Source organism: Ornithorhynchus anatinus, chromosome 2, assembly GCF_004115215.2.
Source record: "Ornithorhynchus anatinus isolate Pmale09 chromosome 2, mOrnAna1.pri.v4, whole genome shotgun sequence".
Lineage (NCBI taxonomy): Eukaryota > Metazoa > Chordata > Mammalia > Monotremata > Ornithorhynchidae > Ornithorhynchus > Ornithorhynchus anatinus.
In genome coordinates this window covers 82,044,760-82,063,026 of record NC_041729.1, presented here as the reverse complement: position 1 = coordinate 82,063,026, position 18,267 = coordinate 82,044,760, and the positions used below count along the sequence as shown (strand labels likewise).

The following is an 18,267-nucleotide window of genomic DNA, read 5'->3' as shown; positions in this document are numbered from 1 at the left end:
TATCCTTTATTCACCCTCAGCTCGACAGCACTTAGTTAAATATCCAAGATACATATCCATTATTTTTTTTAAAGTCTGTCTCCCCCACTAGACTGTAAACTCCTTGTGGGCAGGTAAAATATCTATCATCTCTGTTGTATTGTACTCTCCTAAGTGCTTATTCCTGTGCTCTGCACACAGTAAGCACTTGATAAACAAGGCCTTGATTACATTTAGTTTTTCTTCAGTATTTTTCTTTATACATCATTTAGTCCTGCCAGTCTCTTTAAAAAAGTGATGGGTAAGGGATATTTTGTAATAGAATTGCACACCCTGGCTTAACATCATCAAGCCTGAGGGTTTGAGCTCTTAAAATAATGCAGTGGCCACGGTCATTCCTCATTTGATGGAATTAGGTGAAAAATATAGGTGACCTTATTCTGGTACCCTGTGCAACTATGCTATGGAGTGCAGATCTGAGTGAATTATTTTGTTCCATCCTCAGTGAAGTTTCCCTCTGTCTCTGTAAAGTCATCTTTGTTTTTAGCCTAGGTCTCTGTTTAACGCTACCCTTTTACTCTGAACTTTACCCTCTTCATAGCTGAGAAGGAAGTCCTTACAAAGGCAAGAGATATTAAAAAAAATTGCACTTCCTCTTCTTCCATTTCTCTAATTGTCCCTAAGGTTGTTTTTTTCATTTGGAAGGTTTATCCCTTCTATTGTGGTTCCTTTTACTTGTTAAGCAATGTCTGCTTGCCTTCACTAAAAATGCTGTTTCTTCCTGACCAAGTTAGGGTGAGTTTTGCAACATACTCAGTTACACTTACCATTTGCAGAGTCAGGGTCAGTTATATTATTTATACTTTCAAAGTCACTCCTGGCTTCGGAGAGGAAATCAAGCAGTCCGTATCAGTTGAGACAAGCTGCTTCTTGAAATATACTTGATACTTATCTCTAAACCATGCCTGAATATATTTTTTCACTGCACATTTTTTAAAAGGCTTTCATATGGAGATCCAAACTAAAAAGATGAGAGTATCTTATTAGGTTTTTTCTGTTTTTTACATACTCCCAATTTGTACTTTTTCTTCAATTTAAGAGGATAATTGAGTTTAGTGTGTATATAAGTCTTTACAACTGAACCCATCTCCATTCAACAGTATTTACTTAGTGCCTTTCTATGAGCAGAGCAGTATTCTAATTAAGTGCCTGGGAGAGTAAAATGGAGTGAATAGGCATGATCCCTACCCACAAGGTGTTCACAAATCTAGTGGGGTAAAGACAGGCACTTAAGTATGGTCCTGGGCAGGAGGATATTACTTATTTCAGTGGCCCAGTGAAAATTACTAATATGGCTGTATTAAAAGCTTCTTATGTGTCAAAGTGCTGCGGTAGATAGAATCAAATAAGACGTAGTCCCTGTCCCACGTGGTTCTCACCATACAAAAGCAAGTATTGTACCTTCAGGTTATAGAGAGAGTTTGTGACTTGGTACAGTGGGCCATTAACAGTACAGGGATTAGACCCCAGGTATCTTGACTCCCAGCCTATGGTCTATCTACTAGGCAATACTAGTTAATTTTTGTGGGGACCAAGTGACATTTGCCATGTGGATGAAGCAATGATATTGGTCGCAGCTGCATATTTGCAGATTTTCTTTTTTTTGTTCTATCAACATCCATACTGCTACTTTATCCTATCTGTAATTTAAATGTCTGTCTTTCCTGAATTAGTCAAGAGTCAATAACATTCATTGAGTGCCAGCTGAGTACATAACACTCTACTAAGTGCTTGAGAAAGTACCAAGGAGTTAGAAGACACGATCTCTGTCCTCAAGGAGTTTACAGTCTAATAGGGCTGACAGACACTGAAATAAATTACAGATCGGCATGGCAAAGTAGATAGATCATGGGGCTGGAAGTCAAAAGGTCAGTTTCTAATACTAGCTCTGCCACTTGTCTGCTGTATGACCTTGGGCAAGTTACTTCACTTCTCTGAGCTCAGGTACCTCATCTGTCAAATGAGGATTGAGATTGTGAGCCCCATATGGGACAGGGACTGTGTCCAACTGAATTTGCTGTATCCATTCCAGCTCTTAGTATGGTGCCTTTTATTTTTTGTAATGGTACTTAAGTGCTTACTATATTACAAGCACTGTACTAAACACTGAGGTCAATAGAAGCTAATAAGTTTGGATTTAGGCCATGTTCATTCAATAGTATTTCAATAGTATTTATTGAGCGCTTACTATGTGCAGAGCACTGTACTAAGCGCTTGGGATGAACAAGTCGGCAACAAATAGAGACAGTCCCTGCCGTTTGACGGGCTTACAGTCTAATCGGGGGAGACGGACTCAGAGTCTTAATCCCCATTTTACAGATTAGGTAACTGAGGTTTAGAGAAGTTTAAGTGACTTGCCTCAGGTCTCACAGCAGACAAGTGGCGGAGCTGTGATTAGAACCCAGGTCCTCTGACTCCAAGACCTGTACTATTTCCACTAGCCACACTGCTTCTCGACACTGTCTCCATTATGGCTTCTCCACTGCTGCCAGAGCATACCTCCCTCACTGCCCTTGTTCCCTCCAAAGTTTCCAGGCTTTGTTAAGTCACTGTTGTTGAGGACACTTTCCTTCTTGACCACTGTTCTGAAAAGTCACTACTCCTTATGAGTAGTGTTTTCCACCTTATGACCATCTAGGATGACTAAGTTTGGGTGGGAAGGTGGTATGAAGCCACTAGGGCTCCTGGATATTTGTGACACATCATGATTCTTGACTCTGAGGTTTCAAAAAAAAATTTAAAAATCTCAGCATGTGGAATATTTAGTTGTAAATTTGGCTAAATAAACAGTGCCCACTTGAATTTCACACATTAAAATTGGGATAATGTTGGATTATACCTATAATTCTATTTATATTGATGCTCTCATTGCCTGTTTACATGTTTTGATGCCTCTCTCCCCTGTCCTAGACTGTGCTCTACACACAGTAAGCTCCTGTTAGTGCTCTACACACAGTAAACTCTCAATAAGTACGATTGAATGAATGAGTAAAACATGGAGAAGTTTCCATGCTTTAAAGTCTTAAACTGTCCATTTAAAAGTATCCAATAGTAGAGTCCCAGCAATGTGTTCTCCACAAGTTCAAAATAATGAGAAATGCAGATTGAAATAATAGATCTGGATCGAATATAGAATCTGTGTTGTGCATGTTCAAAACAGGATTTCAAATTTTTTAATGGTATTTGTTAAGCCCCTACTATGTGTCAATCACATTGAATTGGGGTTACAGAATTTATAGTTATTTGACATATTAAAAAAAAAAGCAATCCCATTTATTATCTAAACATTAAAAAAATCAAATGGGTTAAAATGTATTTGTTTCAGAATTTCCTTGAAAGTTTTTGTGGAATGATGACATTTCTGTCCAGAATTGGCCATGGCAAAATCGGTTGTTAAAGTAGAAGGCATATCATGATGATGATTGTTTTACTCATTTCAAATCCTTCAATACAGTCCTTCAGTCCTTCAATGCATTCTTGAGTTCCTTCTGAGTCAAATCTTCCTTGAAACCACAACAAAAATTATTTTGGAGTTACCCGAAAACATCGATTGTTTTTGATGCACCTTCTCCTCGATGACAACAATTTAAGAGATCACTTTGTTGCTTTCAGTATCGGTGATCGACAGAATGCCCTAGAGGCCGAGCTGAGGACTGTGCAGGCCTCACTCAAGGATTTGGAAATCTTCCTTAAGTGGATGCAAGAAGCAGAAACCACCGTTAATGTGCTTGCAGATGCCTCTCAGCGGGAGAATGCTCTTCAAGATGACGTTTTAATGAGGGAGTTTAAAAAGCAGATGAAGGTAAGTTCCTGGAAGATCATTTTTGCTATGGCATATTGTGCCACCTACCCTAATACTGGAGGATATTGGAGCAGAAAGGAAAGGCATATGACTATTAGTGAAATTAACAGCCTTTGCAATTCGCTTGAGATAGAAATGAAAGGGAGAGACTCAAAAATCCCCATCAGACAGGAAAACATTACATTAACCCTGCAAGAAAACTAGTTAAGTGCTAGTGAAAAGTTTTAGTCCTCTCTAATTTTCTATAGTTTTCATATACAGTGCTTTCTCAGCTTCATTCTTCCTGAAATTTGCAGTTTGCTTCATCCAAATTAATATCATCTATATCATTTATTAGTATTTGCATTTATCAATATCTAATTATTAGTGTCTATATTAATATCAGTTGTACATTAGTCTTAGCCAAGCCTTTCCTTCCTCACCTTCTCCCTCATAAATCTCACCATCAGAGGTATCATCTTTGAACTTAAAAGGATGGGTATATAAATGTATGAAGTACAAAATATACTGTAGTTTAACAAGTAGTCAGATATATATTTTAAAAAGATTTTAAATATGTGAAATATTTTATATTTTAAAAAAGATTAGATTATCTAAACTTAATGCTTTGAATTTTTGTGGCTTTCACATCAGTTATCAGACATTATAGTAATAATAATATTGAAATTATGATATTTAGGCACTTACTGTGTACAAGATAATCAGGTCCCACCTGGGTCTCATGGTCAAAGTCATAGGGAGAACAGATATTCAAAGAGCCCGGGCTTGGGAGTCAGAGGTCATGAGTTCGAATCCTGGCTCTGCCACATGTCAGCTGTGTGACCTTGGGCAAGTCACTTAACTTCTCTGTGCCTCAGTTACTTCATCTGTAAAATGGGGATTAACTGTGAGCCCCATGTGGGACAACTTGATTATCCTGTATCTACCCCAGCGCTTAGAACAGTGTTCTGCACATAGTAAGCGTTTAACAAATACCAACATTATTATTATTATTATTGAATCTTCACTTTGCAGATGAGGGAACCAAGGGACAGAGAAGTTAAGTGACTTGCCCAAGGCCACACAGCAGATATGTGGTAGAGCTAGAATTAGAATGTAGGTCCTCTGACTCTCAGGCCTGTCTCTTTCCACTAGGCCATGCTGCTTCCCTACAGAGAGGTTAATGCCTAAGGGACACAGCAGTGGTCGAGGTGAAATTAAAGTGCAAGTCTTCTGATTTCTAGATTCATGCTGTTTCTATTAAACCACAATTCCTGTAGACAACATCTGGCTCCAGATGTGTTTATTTTTCCTCCTTCTAGCTCTCTTCAGCGCTCCCCCCCCCTCCCGCCCCCCCAAAACCCCCCACAATAAAATCCACTCTTCTAGCCCAAACTTCCCAGTGCAAGATTAAAAGCCATTTTCTGGTAAAGGTGCTCACTGAGTGATTTTTGACCTCACAATTCACCTTCCTGGGCCTCCAGGTAAAATTTCATCTGAATTCATGAGAGGTTTTGAATCCTTAGAGACTCTCCAGTGGTTCAGATATGGCCTGGAGTAAGTTCAAAGGAGCTGCAGCTACTGAAGCTGCAAAAGTGGGCACGGAGGTGGGGAAGAGAGAGGCAGAAACAGAGACAGACAGAGAGACAAAGAGAGAAAAATAGAGACAGGGACATAGAGAAACAGAACAGAGAGACAGAGAAAACAGAAAAGCAGAGACAGAAAAAACAGAAAAACAGAGAGCGAAAAACAGAGATGGAATGGAAAACAGAGACAGAGCAAAAAACAGAGACAGAGAGTGAAAAACAGACAGAGCAAAAAGAGAAAAAACAGAGAAAAAAGCAGAAAGAAACATAGAGTGCACCTAGGTGTGATTATCTTGCAGAGTGTGAGCTATTCTGTGGCTCAGTGGACAGAGCAAGGGCTTTGGAGTCAGAGGTCATGTGTTCGAATTCCGGATCTTCCACTTGTCAGCTGTGTGATTGTGGGCAAGTCACTTAACTTCTCTGTGCCTCAGTTACCTCATCTGTAAAATGGGGATTAAGACTGTGAGCCCCACATGGGACAACCTGATTTCCCTGTGTCTACCCCAGTGCTTAGAACAGTGCTCTGCACATAGTAAGCGCTTAACAAATACCAACAATATATTTCTACTTGGCTTCCCCTGCCAAAGAGCTCTGTGAGACACTGGAATGGGTTGTCTGGGCTGGAAAGGAGTGGTAAGAATAGGATTCCTGAAAGTAAGTCCTCTGGGACTCCCTGATCCCTCTTTGATCTCTAGAGTGATTCTAGAGCTAGATGGGATTGGTTGAAGTTTTCCTGGAGCCTTTAGGTCCAGTGTATCTCTTATCACAGCTGCTGGCCTTTTAGAGTGGTGTCGGTCGGTTCAAGCTGCAGACCGAGGCTTGGGCTGGGATCTGGGCTGCTGCTGAAGGAATTTCATGAGTGCCTTAATCCTCTGTGGGCTCTTTCCAGAGAGTACCCATTTCTTCCATTCATGTCCTTCTTAGAAAATCAAAATACTTAATTCTGAACTTTACAAGCATAGTAAACAAAACACAATAAATTTTATTATCAATTAGTGACTTATAAGTGAACTGACACTTTCACATTCTAGGAACATTAAAAATAATGAATCCTAGGACTTATGATTATCAGATGGAAGGCTTTATAAGAAAGGAAGTAGGAAGTTCAGCTGCTGGATTAAATATAAATGGAACAATTTAAAGGGACTAGCAGTTTGTGTACCAGAAGACCTAGGAATCATTGTGCAGTGATAATTGTTCATTATCATCATCAGTATTTATTGAGCATTTACTATGTGCAGAGCACTCTACTAAGCACTTGGGAGAGAACTATACAACAGAGTTGGCAGGACACATTCCTTGCCCAAACTTAGCTTTACAGTCTAGAGGGATGTTCAGTACCATGATAGTCACTAAAATAATTTGAAGTTCACTTTTTTCCTTCATCTATTTGATCAGTGCTAGTCATTTGAATATCGGTTTGCAGTTTATTCATTTGTGTGTTTCTCTTACATGATGACTAGTTATTATTTTTAAACCTATTTTCAGCCTTTAAGGATTGTCTCCAAACTTCTAGTTTAGTTTAGGGTTCATTTTGAAGACGGCTTTTTGCTTTGAGTGAACCGGTGTACTTTCTTGGTGGGTAGCTTTTTTTTAAAAATATATTTCCGGTGAGTCATTCTGGATTTGTAGACAAAGAGATTTCATTTTGTTGAAGGGAGCAGAAACTTAAAAAGCAAATTCTGGAAAACTGAAAAATTAAATGAACAATAGTAGCTGGTAACCATTAACATTAGAATATTGTTTATGCTTTTAAAAAAAAATTTGTAAGTCAGTGCCTAGGGAACCAAATTAATGGCAAACATTATTCACTGACTGAAGTGCTCTCTATCATCTGGCACCATGATGCAGGGCTGGGGGAAAAAAACGTGTGAGGATTAAGTTTACCTTGTATTTGAGTTGCGATGAATCTTGGTTGAAATTGTCGCAGGGGAATTGGGAAAAATAGAGTTAGGGTGGGGATTTGTTCAGTTTATTTCTGGAACAATGTTATGTTTTTATATATACCACGTATTTTAAGGAAAAGTCATCATTCTGAGTTGCATTTCTATTTTATGTAATAAGTTTCATTGCCATGTTGGAAAGCTATCTTAGGTAGCTTATAACTCAAGCCATTCTCTTGGTGATGGTGGCAGAAGTATCTCCTAGTCCTCCTGAAATATGTTTTTTCTTTCCATTTTAAGGTGAGTGGGGAAGTACAGGGAAGAATAAAATAATTAACAAGGGAAATCAAAAGCAGAAACAGAGACTTTGATGATAGTAATCAACCCTCCCAACTAATACTTAAGAAGGCTGGCCTGTTCAGAGCCACGTCTCTGACTTATTTTTTTGCAGACTTCGTCAACCTTCTCTGTATGACAGTGGTGCATCCTGTGGCGTATTAGTGTCAGTGGTAATAATGTGTAGTAGTAATAAGATTATGTTGATCCTTTTCATTCTGTGACTGTTATTTGTATTCATTTGGGGAATGACATTACCTACAGATAAAAATCCTGAATATGTCATTTTGTTTGTGAAACTAGAATAGTAAATCTGCAATGTTAATATTGCTCACTTAATCAAAAGGTTTCAATGCAATGTGGCAAAAAAATGAATATCAACTATAATTTTGCTGTTTTAAAATCTATTTTCTGAACTATTTTTCCCTTTCTCCTGTGACTATGGAAATGTATTCCTCCTGTTTTACTTTGATCATTTCAAGTCACTCAAGTGAAGTTCTCTTCCCTTTGAATGAACCTTGGACTACTTTAACTGAAAAATAGCCTATTTAGATTGCCCTTGTTCCCTTTTATTCCATTTTTCTTATAGGCTCTTACAGACTCATATATTTACTGAAACATTTTGACACATAGTAGTCAGAGCTCTAATTTTTCCCAATTTTGGTGGTGAAGTATCCAGATTTAAAAGTCATTCTGTTCATAAAAAAAACACAAAACCAGCATTGAATAATTGTGCTACCATATAATTCAACAAGCATATCAAGCATTTCTTTAGCTTTTTGTCTGCCCAGTGAGTGAGGTTGAGCTTGAATGTTAGGATTTTACCTGTTAAATGGTTTTACCCAATGTGCTTTTAGCTACAAATTCTTCCTGGCACAGGGAGGCAGCAAATCATTTAGAGATGATTTAATTAGAATCATTTAAAAACATTTTTCTAAGCCTCCATTGCACGATTAAGAGCTGGAGATGAATCCAGGTGTTCCAAACGGATCATTTTAGTTTGAGAAAGATTCAGGGCCTGGGGATAAAGACAGAGAGAGCCCTAAGACTTATTACTAGCGAAGTTAAGTAAGAAAAGAAAACAGGATGGTCTAGTGGAAAGAACGTGGGACTGGGAGTCAGTAGACCTGAGTTCTGTTACCACTTCTGCATCTCGTCTGCTGTGTGACCATGCAAAAGTCATTTAGTATCTCCGTGCCCATTTTCATTCCATTCAATCATATGTGTTGAGCACTTACTGTGTGTAATGCACTGCCTAAGCATTTGGGAGAGTACAGTACAACAATAAACAGACCCAGGCCCAGCCCAAAATGAGCTTGCAGTCTCGATGAGGGGAGATGGACATCAATACGAATAAATACAAATACAGGTATTTACATGAGTGTTGTGGGCCTGGGAGTGGGGAAGAGCAAAGGGAACAAGTAAGGGTGACACAGAAGGGAGTGGGAAATGAGGAAAGGTGAGGCTTAGTTTGGGAAGGTCTCTTGGAGGAGATATGCCTTCAATAAGGCTTTGGAGGCCGGGAGAGTAGATGTCTGTTGCATAATGAGGAGGGAGGACATTCCAGGCCAGAGGCAGGACGTGGGCTAAGGGTCAGCGGCAAGATAGGTGAGATCGAGGCACAATGAGAATGTTAGTACTAGAGGAGCGAAGTGTTTTCTCATCTGCAAAGTTGGGATATAGTCCGCAGTCTCCTTCCTTCTTTGTGAGTTGAGCTGTGTGGGTTAAGGATAGTGCCCAAGCTGGTTACCGTATATCTACTCCAGCGCTTAGTGCAGAATAAGTATTTTATATAAGTATAAGTTTGAGAAGCAGCGTGGCTCAGTGGAAAGAGCACGGGCTTGGGAGTCAGAGGTCATGAGTTCGAATGCCGGCTCTGCCACTTAGCTGTGTGACTGTGGGCAAGTCACTTAACTCTCTGTGCCTCAGTTACCTCATCTGTAAAATGGGGATTAACTGTGAGCCTCATGTGGGACAGCCTGATTACTCTGTATCTACCCCAGCGCTTAGAACAGTGCTTGGCACATAGTAAGCGCTTAACAAATACCAACATTATTATTATTTAGCAAATAGCATCTTCATCATTATTAAAAGGCCCAGTGGAAAACTTTGAAGACATGGAAATAATGATATAAAAAGGGGAACTAGTGAGAGGGGTGAGGCAGGTTGAAGACAAAGAGTAATTTCTAAAAAGCAGAATGGCTAGATTTTTATTCCTTATTTAGAATGCAAGTTCCTCGTGAACCAGGAAAGTGTCACTTCTTTGATTTGAACAAAGTGCAGTGCATTGCACTAGGTGGGTGCTGAAAAAGTACTAATACTTCTATTGGAGTATAGGTAATCATGTGCTCTTGTGGTTCTTAATATCAGAGAAGAATCTGACTAAACTGTAGGGTCACTGATGACAGAGATCCTGCCTATGAATTCTAATGCACTGTACTCTCCCAAGAGCTTAGTACAGTGCTCTGCACATAGCATGCACTATGGTATGATAAATCAATACCAATGATTGATTTATCAATTTAAACACAAACCCCATCTTGAGAAAATCTCTTGATTCTTTCTTTAGTGGCAAACTGTGGGTCTTTTAAAGTTACTTCTGTAATGAAATCAGAAAAGAGTTGCATAAACCAGTAGTATTTATTGAGTCTTACTTTGTGTAGAACACTCTACTAAGTAATTGTACCAACTGTACAATACAGTTGGTAGGCATGATTCCTGGCCCCAAGGAGCTTACAATTTAGCAGGGGAGACAGATATAGAAATTACAGATGAGGAAGCTGCAGAGTATAAAGTGATTTACATGTGTTGTTGGGGGTTTGGTGAGTACATAAGTGCCTAGTGGTTAAGACTGAGTTCATGGGAGAGGCAGTAGGGAGGGAAAATAGGATAAGAGGGATGAGAACCTAGTCAGAGAAGGCTGGAGGAGAGTTTATTTTAGTAGGACTATGAAAACAGAAGAATACCAGTCTGTTAGATGTGTAGGAGGGAGGGGGTTCCAACTAGGTTGTGAGCAAGGGGTCGGTGGTTGAAAGTGAGGGACTGTGAGTAGGTCAGTGATTCAGCAGACAGGTTTCCAGTTAAATGGGGCACTATTATAGTAATTGTGGTATTTGTTAAGCGCTTTCGTTGTGCCAAGCACCTTTCTAAGTTCTGGGGTAGATATAAGATAATCAGGTCCCACTTTTGGTTCACAGTCTAAGTAGGAGGGAGAACAGTTGAGAGAACTGAGGCACAGAGAAGTTAAAGGACTTGTCCAAAGTCACTCAGCAGGTATATTGTGGAGCTGAGAATAGAACTCATAGAAGCAGCATGACTTAATGACCTGGGTTCTAATCCTGCCTCTGCCCCTTGTCTGCTGTCTGAGCTTGGACAAGTCACTGCACTTCTCTATGCCTCAATTACTCATTTGTAGAATAGGGATTAAGACTGTCAACCTCATGTGGGACCTGGACTATGTCCAACCTGATTAGCTTGTATCTCCCTCAGTGCTTAGTACAGTGCATGGCACATAATAAGCACTTAATGAATATTAAAAAAAACCCCAAAACCCCCAAACAAAAACCCAGCTCCTCTGTTATCCAGGTCTCTGCTCTTTCCGGTAAGCCACACTGCAGACATGTAAGTTTTATTTCAGACTGTGGTCCTTGGTCAGGTAATTTAATAATTTTGAGCTAGCTTTTCCAACTTTACAAAGGGAATATTGAATCTCTTCATGTGGGGTAATTGTAGGGAATCATTAGTAGTTGAAATAGACTTGCACTTTTTTGAAGCTTTGTGCTACCAAAAGGAGACTTGGCAACTTATGAACTCTGAATCATCCTGTACTCAAGTAAACGTCTGCCCAAGTTTCAGAAAACCTTGGCAGGTCAATCGTATTAGACAAAGGTGAACTAGTAAACTGCCTACATGAAAAGAAAAATTATTCTCATCTAGGAGATTGCTGCTCTGGATGGGATTTGGCGTCAAAATGGAATGGACCTTAATTATGACTATTGACTTAGCACAGATTATCAAATAATTTCTTTAGAACATTGTCACATTAGAGTACTCATCTCTGTGATTAGGCATTGTACTCAAGAACAAAACAGTTTGGCAGCAAATAAATTCTGGTCTGTAAAGGAATCATCGTAGTCTTCAATGTACAGTAGCCAATCAATGTCTTTAATACTGTTTTCTATGTAGACAAGTTATGAAAAATAGTCTAATTAGTGCCAGTTTCACTTTAAGTGTGAACATGTTTGCCTTTGAGAGACTGGAGTAAATGTGCTTGAAAAGAAATCTTGAGCAAATAAATCTATCCCTTCAATTTTTCCTTTTGTTTTGGGTAATATAGCTTTCAGTCCTGTCGGTATGTGATATATTAGCCCTCCAAATATGAGCGGAGATCATTAGAGCAGGTATCCCTCTGCTCTTCTCTCAAGATTTATAACTGAGTCTATTATTCACTCACTCCGCACAGCTCTGCCAGAGCTGCATTTAGTCTGAGAGCGAGAACATCCTTCTCCAGAGTGAGCAAGTGAATACCATTCTGTTTCTTAATAGAAAGCCAGCTACAGGGGACGGACTGTTGTGATATGGAGAAGCCGTCTTCCCAAGGGACTTCTGCTTTGTTTCCGTGGATTTAATGTTTCAATTAATATCCTCCTCTGTTCTGAGTTCAGCAGCAAACAGGATTCAGCCACTCAACAACTTGCTTCTTTCTCTACCCATGCTGAGCTGAGCCAATACTGGCTGAGGGACTCTGCCGCGGGTTTGCTGAAGATACTCATGTATGTAGGTTTTTAAATTAAGATGAACTTGAGGGTATTTCCTCCTTCTTTGCCTTTGGAACCTGCAGCCTGCACCCCTCAGATGTATTCTTGGAAACGAGCATGCTCAGAGAACTGGCAAATGGATGTCCAGTGACTAGTAGGAAACGTTTATTGCCTTTCATTTATAATGCAAATTCTGAGGTGTCTTCAGAAGTGTGGCAAACTTAAAATGATGGCTGTGGTGAGAACGTCTCTGCAGAAAGTTGTGGTTTTGTTGCATCGTTTGCAGAGGATGGCAGTTTCCTCTCCACGCTACCAGAAGCTATGTAAGGTAATTGAGAGATTGAAAATAAATGTCTAAACCTGATTGTTTTTTAGTCTTTTAAATTAACATCTGAGCTAGAGGGTGAGGAAGGATGACTTTTCCTAAGTGACAGATTTTAAAAGCAAAGTGCTGGATAAATTGACTGAGTTTGCATATGATTTTTAAAAGAATGATTAGTAAAACTCGAATAGCATTGCTGTACTGCATATTTGTGTATTTTTCAGTTGACAAGAGACTCTTGTTTCTAAGAGCCATACAAGCAATCAAGGATACTCTTAAGAATAAGTATGCTTTCTCTTGAAATATACAAATTTTTATATTGACAAACAATATTTTTATATTGACAGCTATTGTTCATTAAAAAAACCTAAATTTCAAATATGTTGAAGAGATATCTCAACTAAGTACACAATATCAGTGGAAAATGAATAGAACTTCATCAACTTTATTACTTTATCCTGGTAAAAATGAGATGAAAACAGGTTTAGCAAAGGCTTCATTAATATAGCTTGTTTCCAACTGAGGCACATTAACAGAGCTTATCAAATCCTTTCCTACTCTTGTTGTTTCTCATTATTTAGGAAGTCAGACTTGAAAAACTTTTTTTGGCCATAAAGCAAGTGGTTTAAAGTAGCCACCTAAAACAGATCTGTGGAAAAGTGGTTGATGAAAGTGGCAAAATTCAAATTTGAATGTTACCCTGAGAATCTGAAACTTAGTTCTTGACTGGAAGTTTGTTGATGTCCTCCATCACCCCTTATTTGTAGGTAGTTAAAAAATGGCAGGCTTTATTACGTACACTTTTGTACATTTTACATTTTTAAATTGTACATTTTTGAAGCTCAAAACAAATTGATGTGATTTCATGACTTTTGATGGTAAAATTAGAAAGGGTGCAGCTTTAAGAAAGATGATGATATAGCATCACTAAGGTTTTTGTTAAAATGTTGTCCCAATTTTTGAGTGTCCTTGATAAACCATATTCAAAATTGTTTTCAAACTGATTTCATTTATTTCTAAAATGACACAATTGAAATACTGACCAAAGCACTCACATGAGCTCTCTAATAGCCAACAGAAAGCACCCTGAGCAGTAACATCTAAAAGATTCCCTATGGTGATGCTGGGAATGAGGAGGACAAATTTCCTTACAACTTTTTGTTTTAGTCAGTAGAAGATTTTTTAAAAGTTCTTCATGGAAGCATGTTAATTGGTTGAGATTAATTAGGATTGTGAAGCAGTCTCTGTAGTAATACTTTGGAACAGTGTTCATCATCTACATTATTAATGCAACAGGGTAGGAGATTTTAAAGGAAAAAACCATTTGAGACTGTGCTATTTCTAATGTTAAGTACAATTATTTAAGCCTGGTTGGTTCAGAGTATAGTGTTTCAGGAAAGCAAAAAGGATAAATTTGACTTGTGAAAGTATTTTTCATGCAAATAAGGCAATTCTATTATTAATAGAGAAAAAAAGCACATTCATTCATTCCAACTAGCTTTCAGGAAATCACAGGCATGACTACACAAAGAATCCTTTTCTATTAGCAGGACCATTTTGCTGATACATTTGTGAAGAGACTTTCACAAAACGGAACATTTGTCTCAACTCAGGATTAAGTGAGTCTAATAGTGGTAGTAGTAAAAATTGGCATGTTAAGGAGAAGTATTAAGCATTAGAAATGAGGCAGTGATATTAAGTTGTATGATGTTGTGTGACTGTAAACAAAAAGTGCTAAAGATTTATTTATACTATATAGTTCCCCTGAATTCCAACAGAGAATGCCATGCCTGACTGAGAAAAGCCACTCAGAAGACCTAGAGGGTTGATTTTTGTGAGTTTAGCATTCAATAGTGAATCCATATTTTATAAAATATGTATTTTGCTTCTTTAGTACCCAACTCAGGCTACTGTATTTGTTTGCATCATCTTACTTTGCAATTAAATAGCGATGTATTGCTAGCCTTACTGTCAAATCAGCAGTTGAGGCAGATAGGGAAAGAAGAAATTTACAATCCCAGTGTCTTCCAGCAGGTGTCAACCTAAGGCAGTGATATATGAGCTGCTGCTAAAAGACTATGGGAAACTAGAAAAGAAAGTGGCAGGAAAACTGTAAATCGAATAGTACTAGTGAGGGAGACAGTGCATTGATTGGGTTAGACATGGCATAGCTATTTTCCTTATTGTAATGGAACAGTTAGGGAATGAAAATGGTTAACAGTTGCTGTCTTGCTCAGTGTCGCCCAATCTATTGAACATTTGTTTTGCTTGTTGACTGAAAAATAGTGCTGCATCATAGGTATTCTATTTTGCTTCATGTATTAGGGTTGAATTCTAGAGCATGTGTGACTTCCTCCTCTAATGCCAGGGGGATGAGCAGGGACAATGAAATATGAAAGTAGTCATGTACCACTTGTAAAAAATTATAAGAATTTTCCCTTATATTCTAATATGCTGGTATTGTCCAATTTGTATTGCACTGCAATTCCTTCCACTCACCCAAATCTAGTTTCTCAGTTTAGGGATACTCATGTAGCTATGCCAAAAATATAGAGCCAAGGACAGAGGCAATCTTATAGTAGTAGTAGTGTAGTAACACTAATAGTAGTATTTAGCACTTACTGTTTGCAGAGCACTATATTAAGCATTGGGAAAGAGTATGCAAGTGACTATTAGACATGGAACCCGTCCCTCGAGGGACTCAAGATCCATGAGTAAAAATGGCAGAGAGGATTTGATATAGAAACACTGGGGGCAGAGAAACAATAAAACATCAAAACAGCATAAGAGACAAGACCCAGAAACAACATATAAAATAAAACAAAAAGTCATATACTATGCTATATACTATTCCCAGGAGGTGGCATTTCTAAAAACAAAAGCTGGGAAATATAAGGTAAAAATGGATAATTCTTTAAATTAAGTCTTTTTACTCTGTAACTACCACTCTTTCTCTGCACCCTTACCCCACACAGTATATACGGGAAATTCATTCAGTAGTATTTGAGTGCTTACTATGTGCAGAGCACTGTACTAAGCGCTTGGAATGTACAATTTGGGAAATGCTGGATTTAATTCTAATTCTGCTTTCTTTTCTCTTCTCCAGCTATATCTACTCTTTTGTTAGCCCCCTGCCCCCGAAATCTGTCAGGATATTGTCAGGGCATTCAACAGCATTGTGAGAGAATATTCCCTCACATCACCACCTGAGATCAGGGGAAGTACAGACTAGGGTACCTCTCAGAGGTAAAATATATATATTTACTTCCTCCTTTCAGTTATTTTCCATTTAATGCCCTTCTCTGGAAAAGAGAAAATTGCTCCTATTAGGTTACTAGAATGCATACAGTGTTTATGAAGATGTTAAGTTAAATAGCATTGACCTAATTCCCCTTTATAGCCCAGAATGACACCAGACTCGGGCTGATCCTTTTTCTCACTTAAGATAAGCACATCTTTTTTCTCCCAGAAGTGTATCTTTAGGTAAATGTAAACAGTGAAGTCATTATGTGAATGAAAATGCCCAGCCTTTATAGAGACACTAGCAGCATTGTTATATTTTCATGAGAACAAATCAAGAACACTGGTCTAAATTAAAGTAGAAAAAATTTTAATTGAACATGAAGAAAAGCTTCTTGATGAGGATGATGATGTGAGCATCCCGGAGTAGATTACTAAAGCTTTGATTCTTTACCCCTGAAGATCTTTAAATCTGTCACAGATTATTGTGATTATTAATCATCTTGCTTAAGGCAGGAGTCAAACTCTTGAAGTTCTTTTTGCGTTATTATTTTGAGATATTTTATCCTGGGGGTAGCATCTTCTGCCTGATTTAGGCCAGAACACTATAACCAATAATAATAATAATAATGGTATTTGTTAAATGCTTATGATGTGCCAAGCACTGTACTAAGCACTGGGGTAGATACAAGATAATCAGGTCAGACACAGTCACATATGGGGCTCCCAGACTAAGGCTATCACCTTCTACAGCGAAGAGTAACAAGGAAGACACATTTACCTGATTGAAACCAGTTTTAGTGATTTTTAAAAAATATTTCCTTAAATTAATTTTAAAAAGAAAGGTTGACTTAACAGTAGATGTTTATCTATACGGGATACTCTGCATCATATCTTTTGGGGTTGGCTAGAAGGCATCTAAAGGTCTCTTGGAGCTCAAAAATGCTAATTTGCTATGAATTATAATTTTAAGTGGAGATGAGAAAAACAGTAGGTATGCCAAGAATATTAAAACATTGTCTACCATGTGGAAAAAGTCTTAAAAAAACAAAACAAAACATTGAGCCAGATGGTGTAAACTAAAATTATAGAATTACAAAACATTCACATAAAAGATTTATCATGCAGCAATTATCCTAATTAAATAAATGCCATTGATATGAAGCCACTGTCAACCTTTCCCAAGTGCTTTGGGAGAAAACACTGTGAGTTTACAAGATACCTGTAGACTTCATGGAATTTTGAGTTGAATAATAATAATAGTAATCATGGTATTTGTTATGTGTTTACTATGTGTCAGGCACTGTACTAAACACTGGGATGGATAGAAGCAAATCGAGTTGGATACAGTTCCTGTACCATATGAGGTTCACACTCTCAACCCCCATTTTATAGATGAGATAACTGAGGCACCAAGAAGTGAAGTGACTTGCCTAATGTCACCCATCAGACAAGCGGCAGAGTCAGGATTAGAACACATGATCTTCTGACTCCCAGTCCAGTGGTCTATCTACTGTGCCATCTGGTTAAATACTTTGTATTTGCCTCATGACTCAGACTATCCTAACCAGTGGTATTTACTGAGTGCTTACTGTGTGCAGAGCAGTGTACTAAGTGCTTGAAAAAGTAAAATACAACTGAGGTGGTAGGGGTGCTCCCTGCCCCAAAGGAGCTTGCAGTCTACCAGGGGAGATAGATATTAAAATAGATTAGGGATAAGGGAAATAATAACAATAAGATAATAGTATTTATTAAGCTCTTACTATGTTTTTAGCACTGGGGGCACATACAAGATAAGGCGATAAGACAAAATCCCTATTGCACGCAGGACTCACAGTCTAAGAGGGATCTTACTGAGGTAAGCGGGCCACACAGCAGGCAAGGGACTGACCTGGGACTAGACCTCATGTTTTCTGCCTCCTAGGCCTGTACCAGAAGTGATCAATTCCATATGCTGAGTGAGTTCTATAAGGTTTGGATCTAAGAAATGTTCTTCTGTAAAATCACTCAGAGTAAGGTTTATGTCACTGAATCATGGAATCAGGTTTAGCAACACAGGGGGATTGAGAAATTTAGGAACTGACATCGGTATGTACTCTATGACCTACCTTCAGAGAGTTGTCCCAGCAGATGGGAGAGCTCTGGAAGAAACCAATCCTGGCTTGAATTCAGCGGGACCCAGCCTTCCGCAGTTTCTGCTTCTTCTCAGCCTGCTCATTTTCAGCCTCTGCTCTAGCTGGCCTTGTTCTCTCAGAAGAGAGAACCTGTACCACCTCCCTCCCCCCATTTTCCCCTGCCAACTCCCCTGGAATGGGGAGGGGGC

General features: G+C 38.6%; 1 protein-coding gene across 4 annotated transcripts in view; it reads left to right on the top strand.

Annotated features, from left to right (window-relative positions):
* The window catches only part of UTRN (utrophin), a 609,179-nt gene that overhangs the window by 298,448 nt on the left and 292,464 nt on the right, over positions 1-18,267 (top strand). For all 4 annotated transcript variants that reach the window (XM_029047836.2, XM_029047843.2, XM_029047848.2 and 1 more), the window contains one exon: positions 3,652-3,841. In XM_029047836.2, the coding sequence (XP_028903669.1) occupies positions 3,652-3,841 (190 nt within the window). The remainder of the gene's footprint in view (positions 1-3,651; positions 3,842-18,267) is intronic.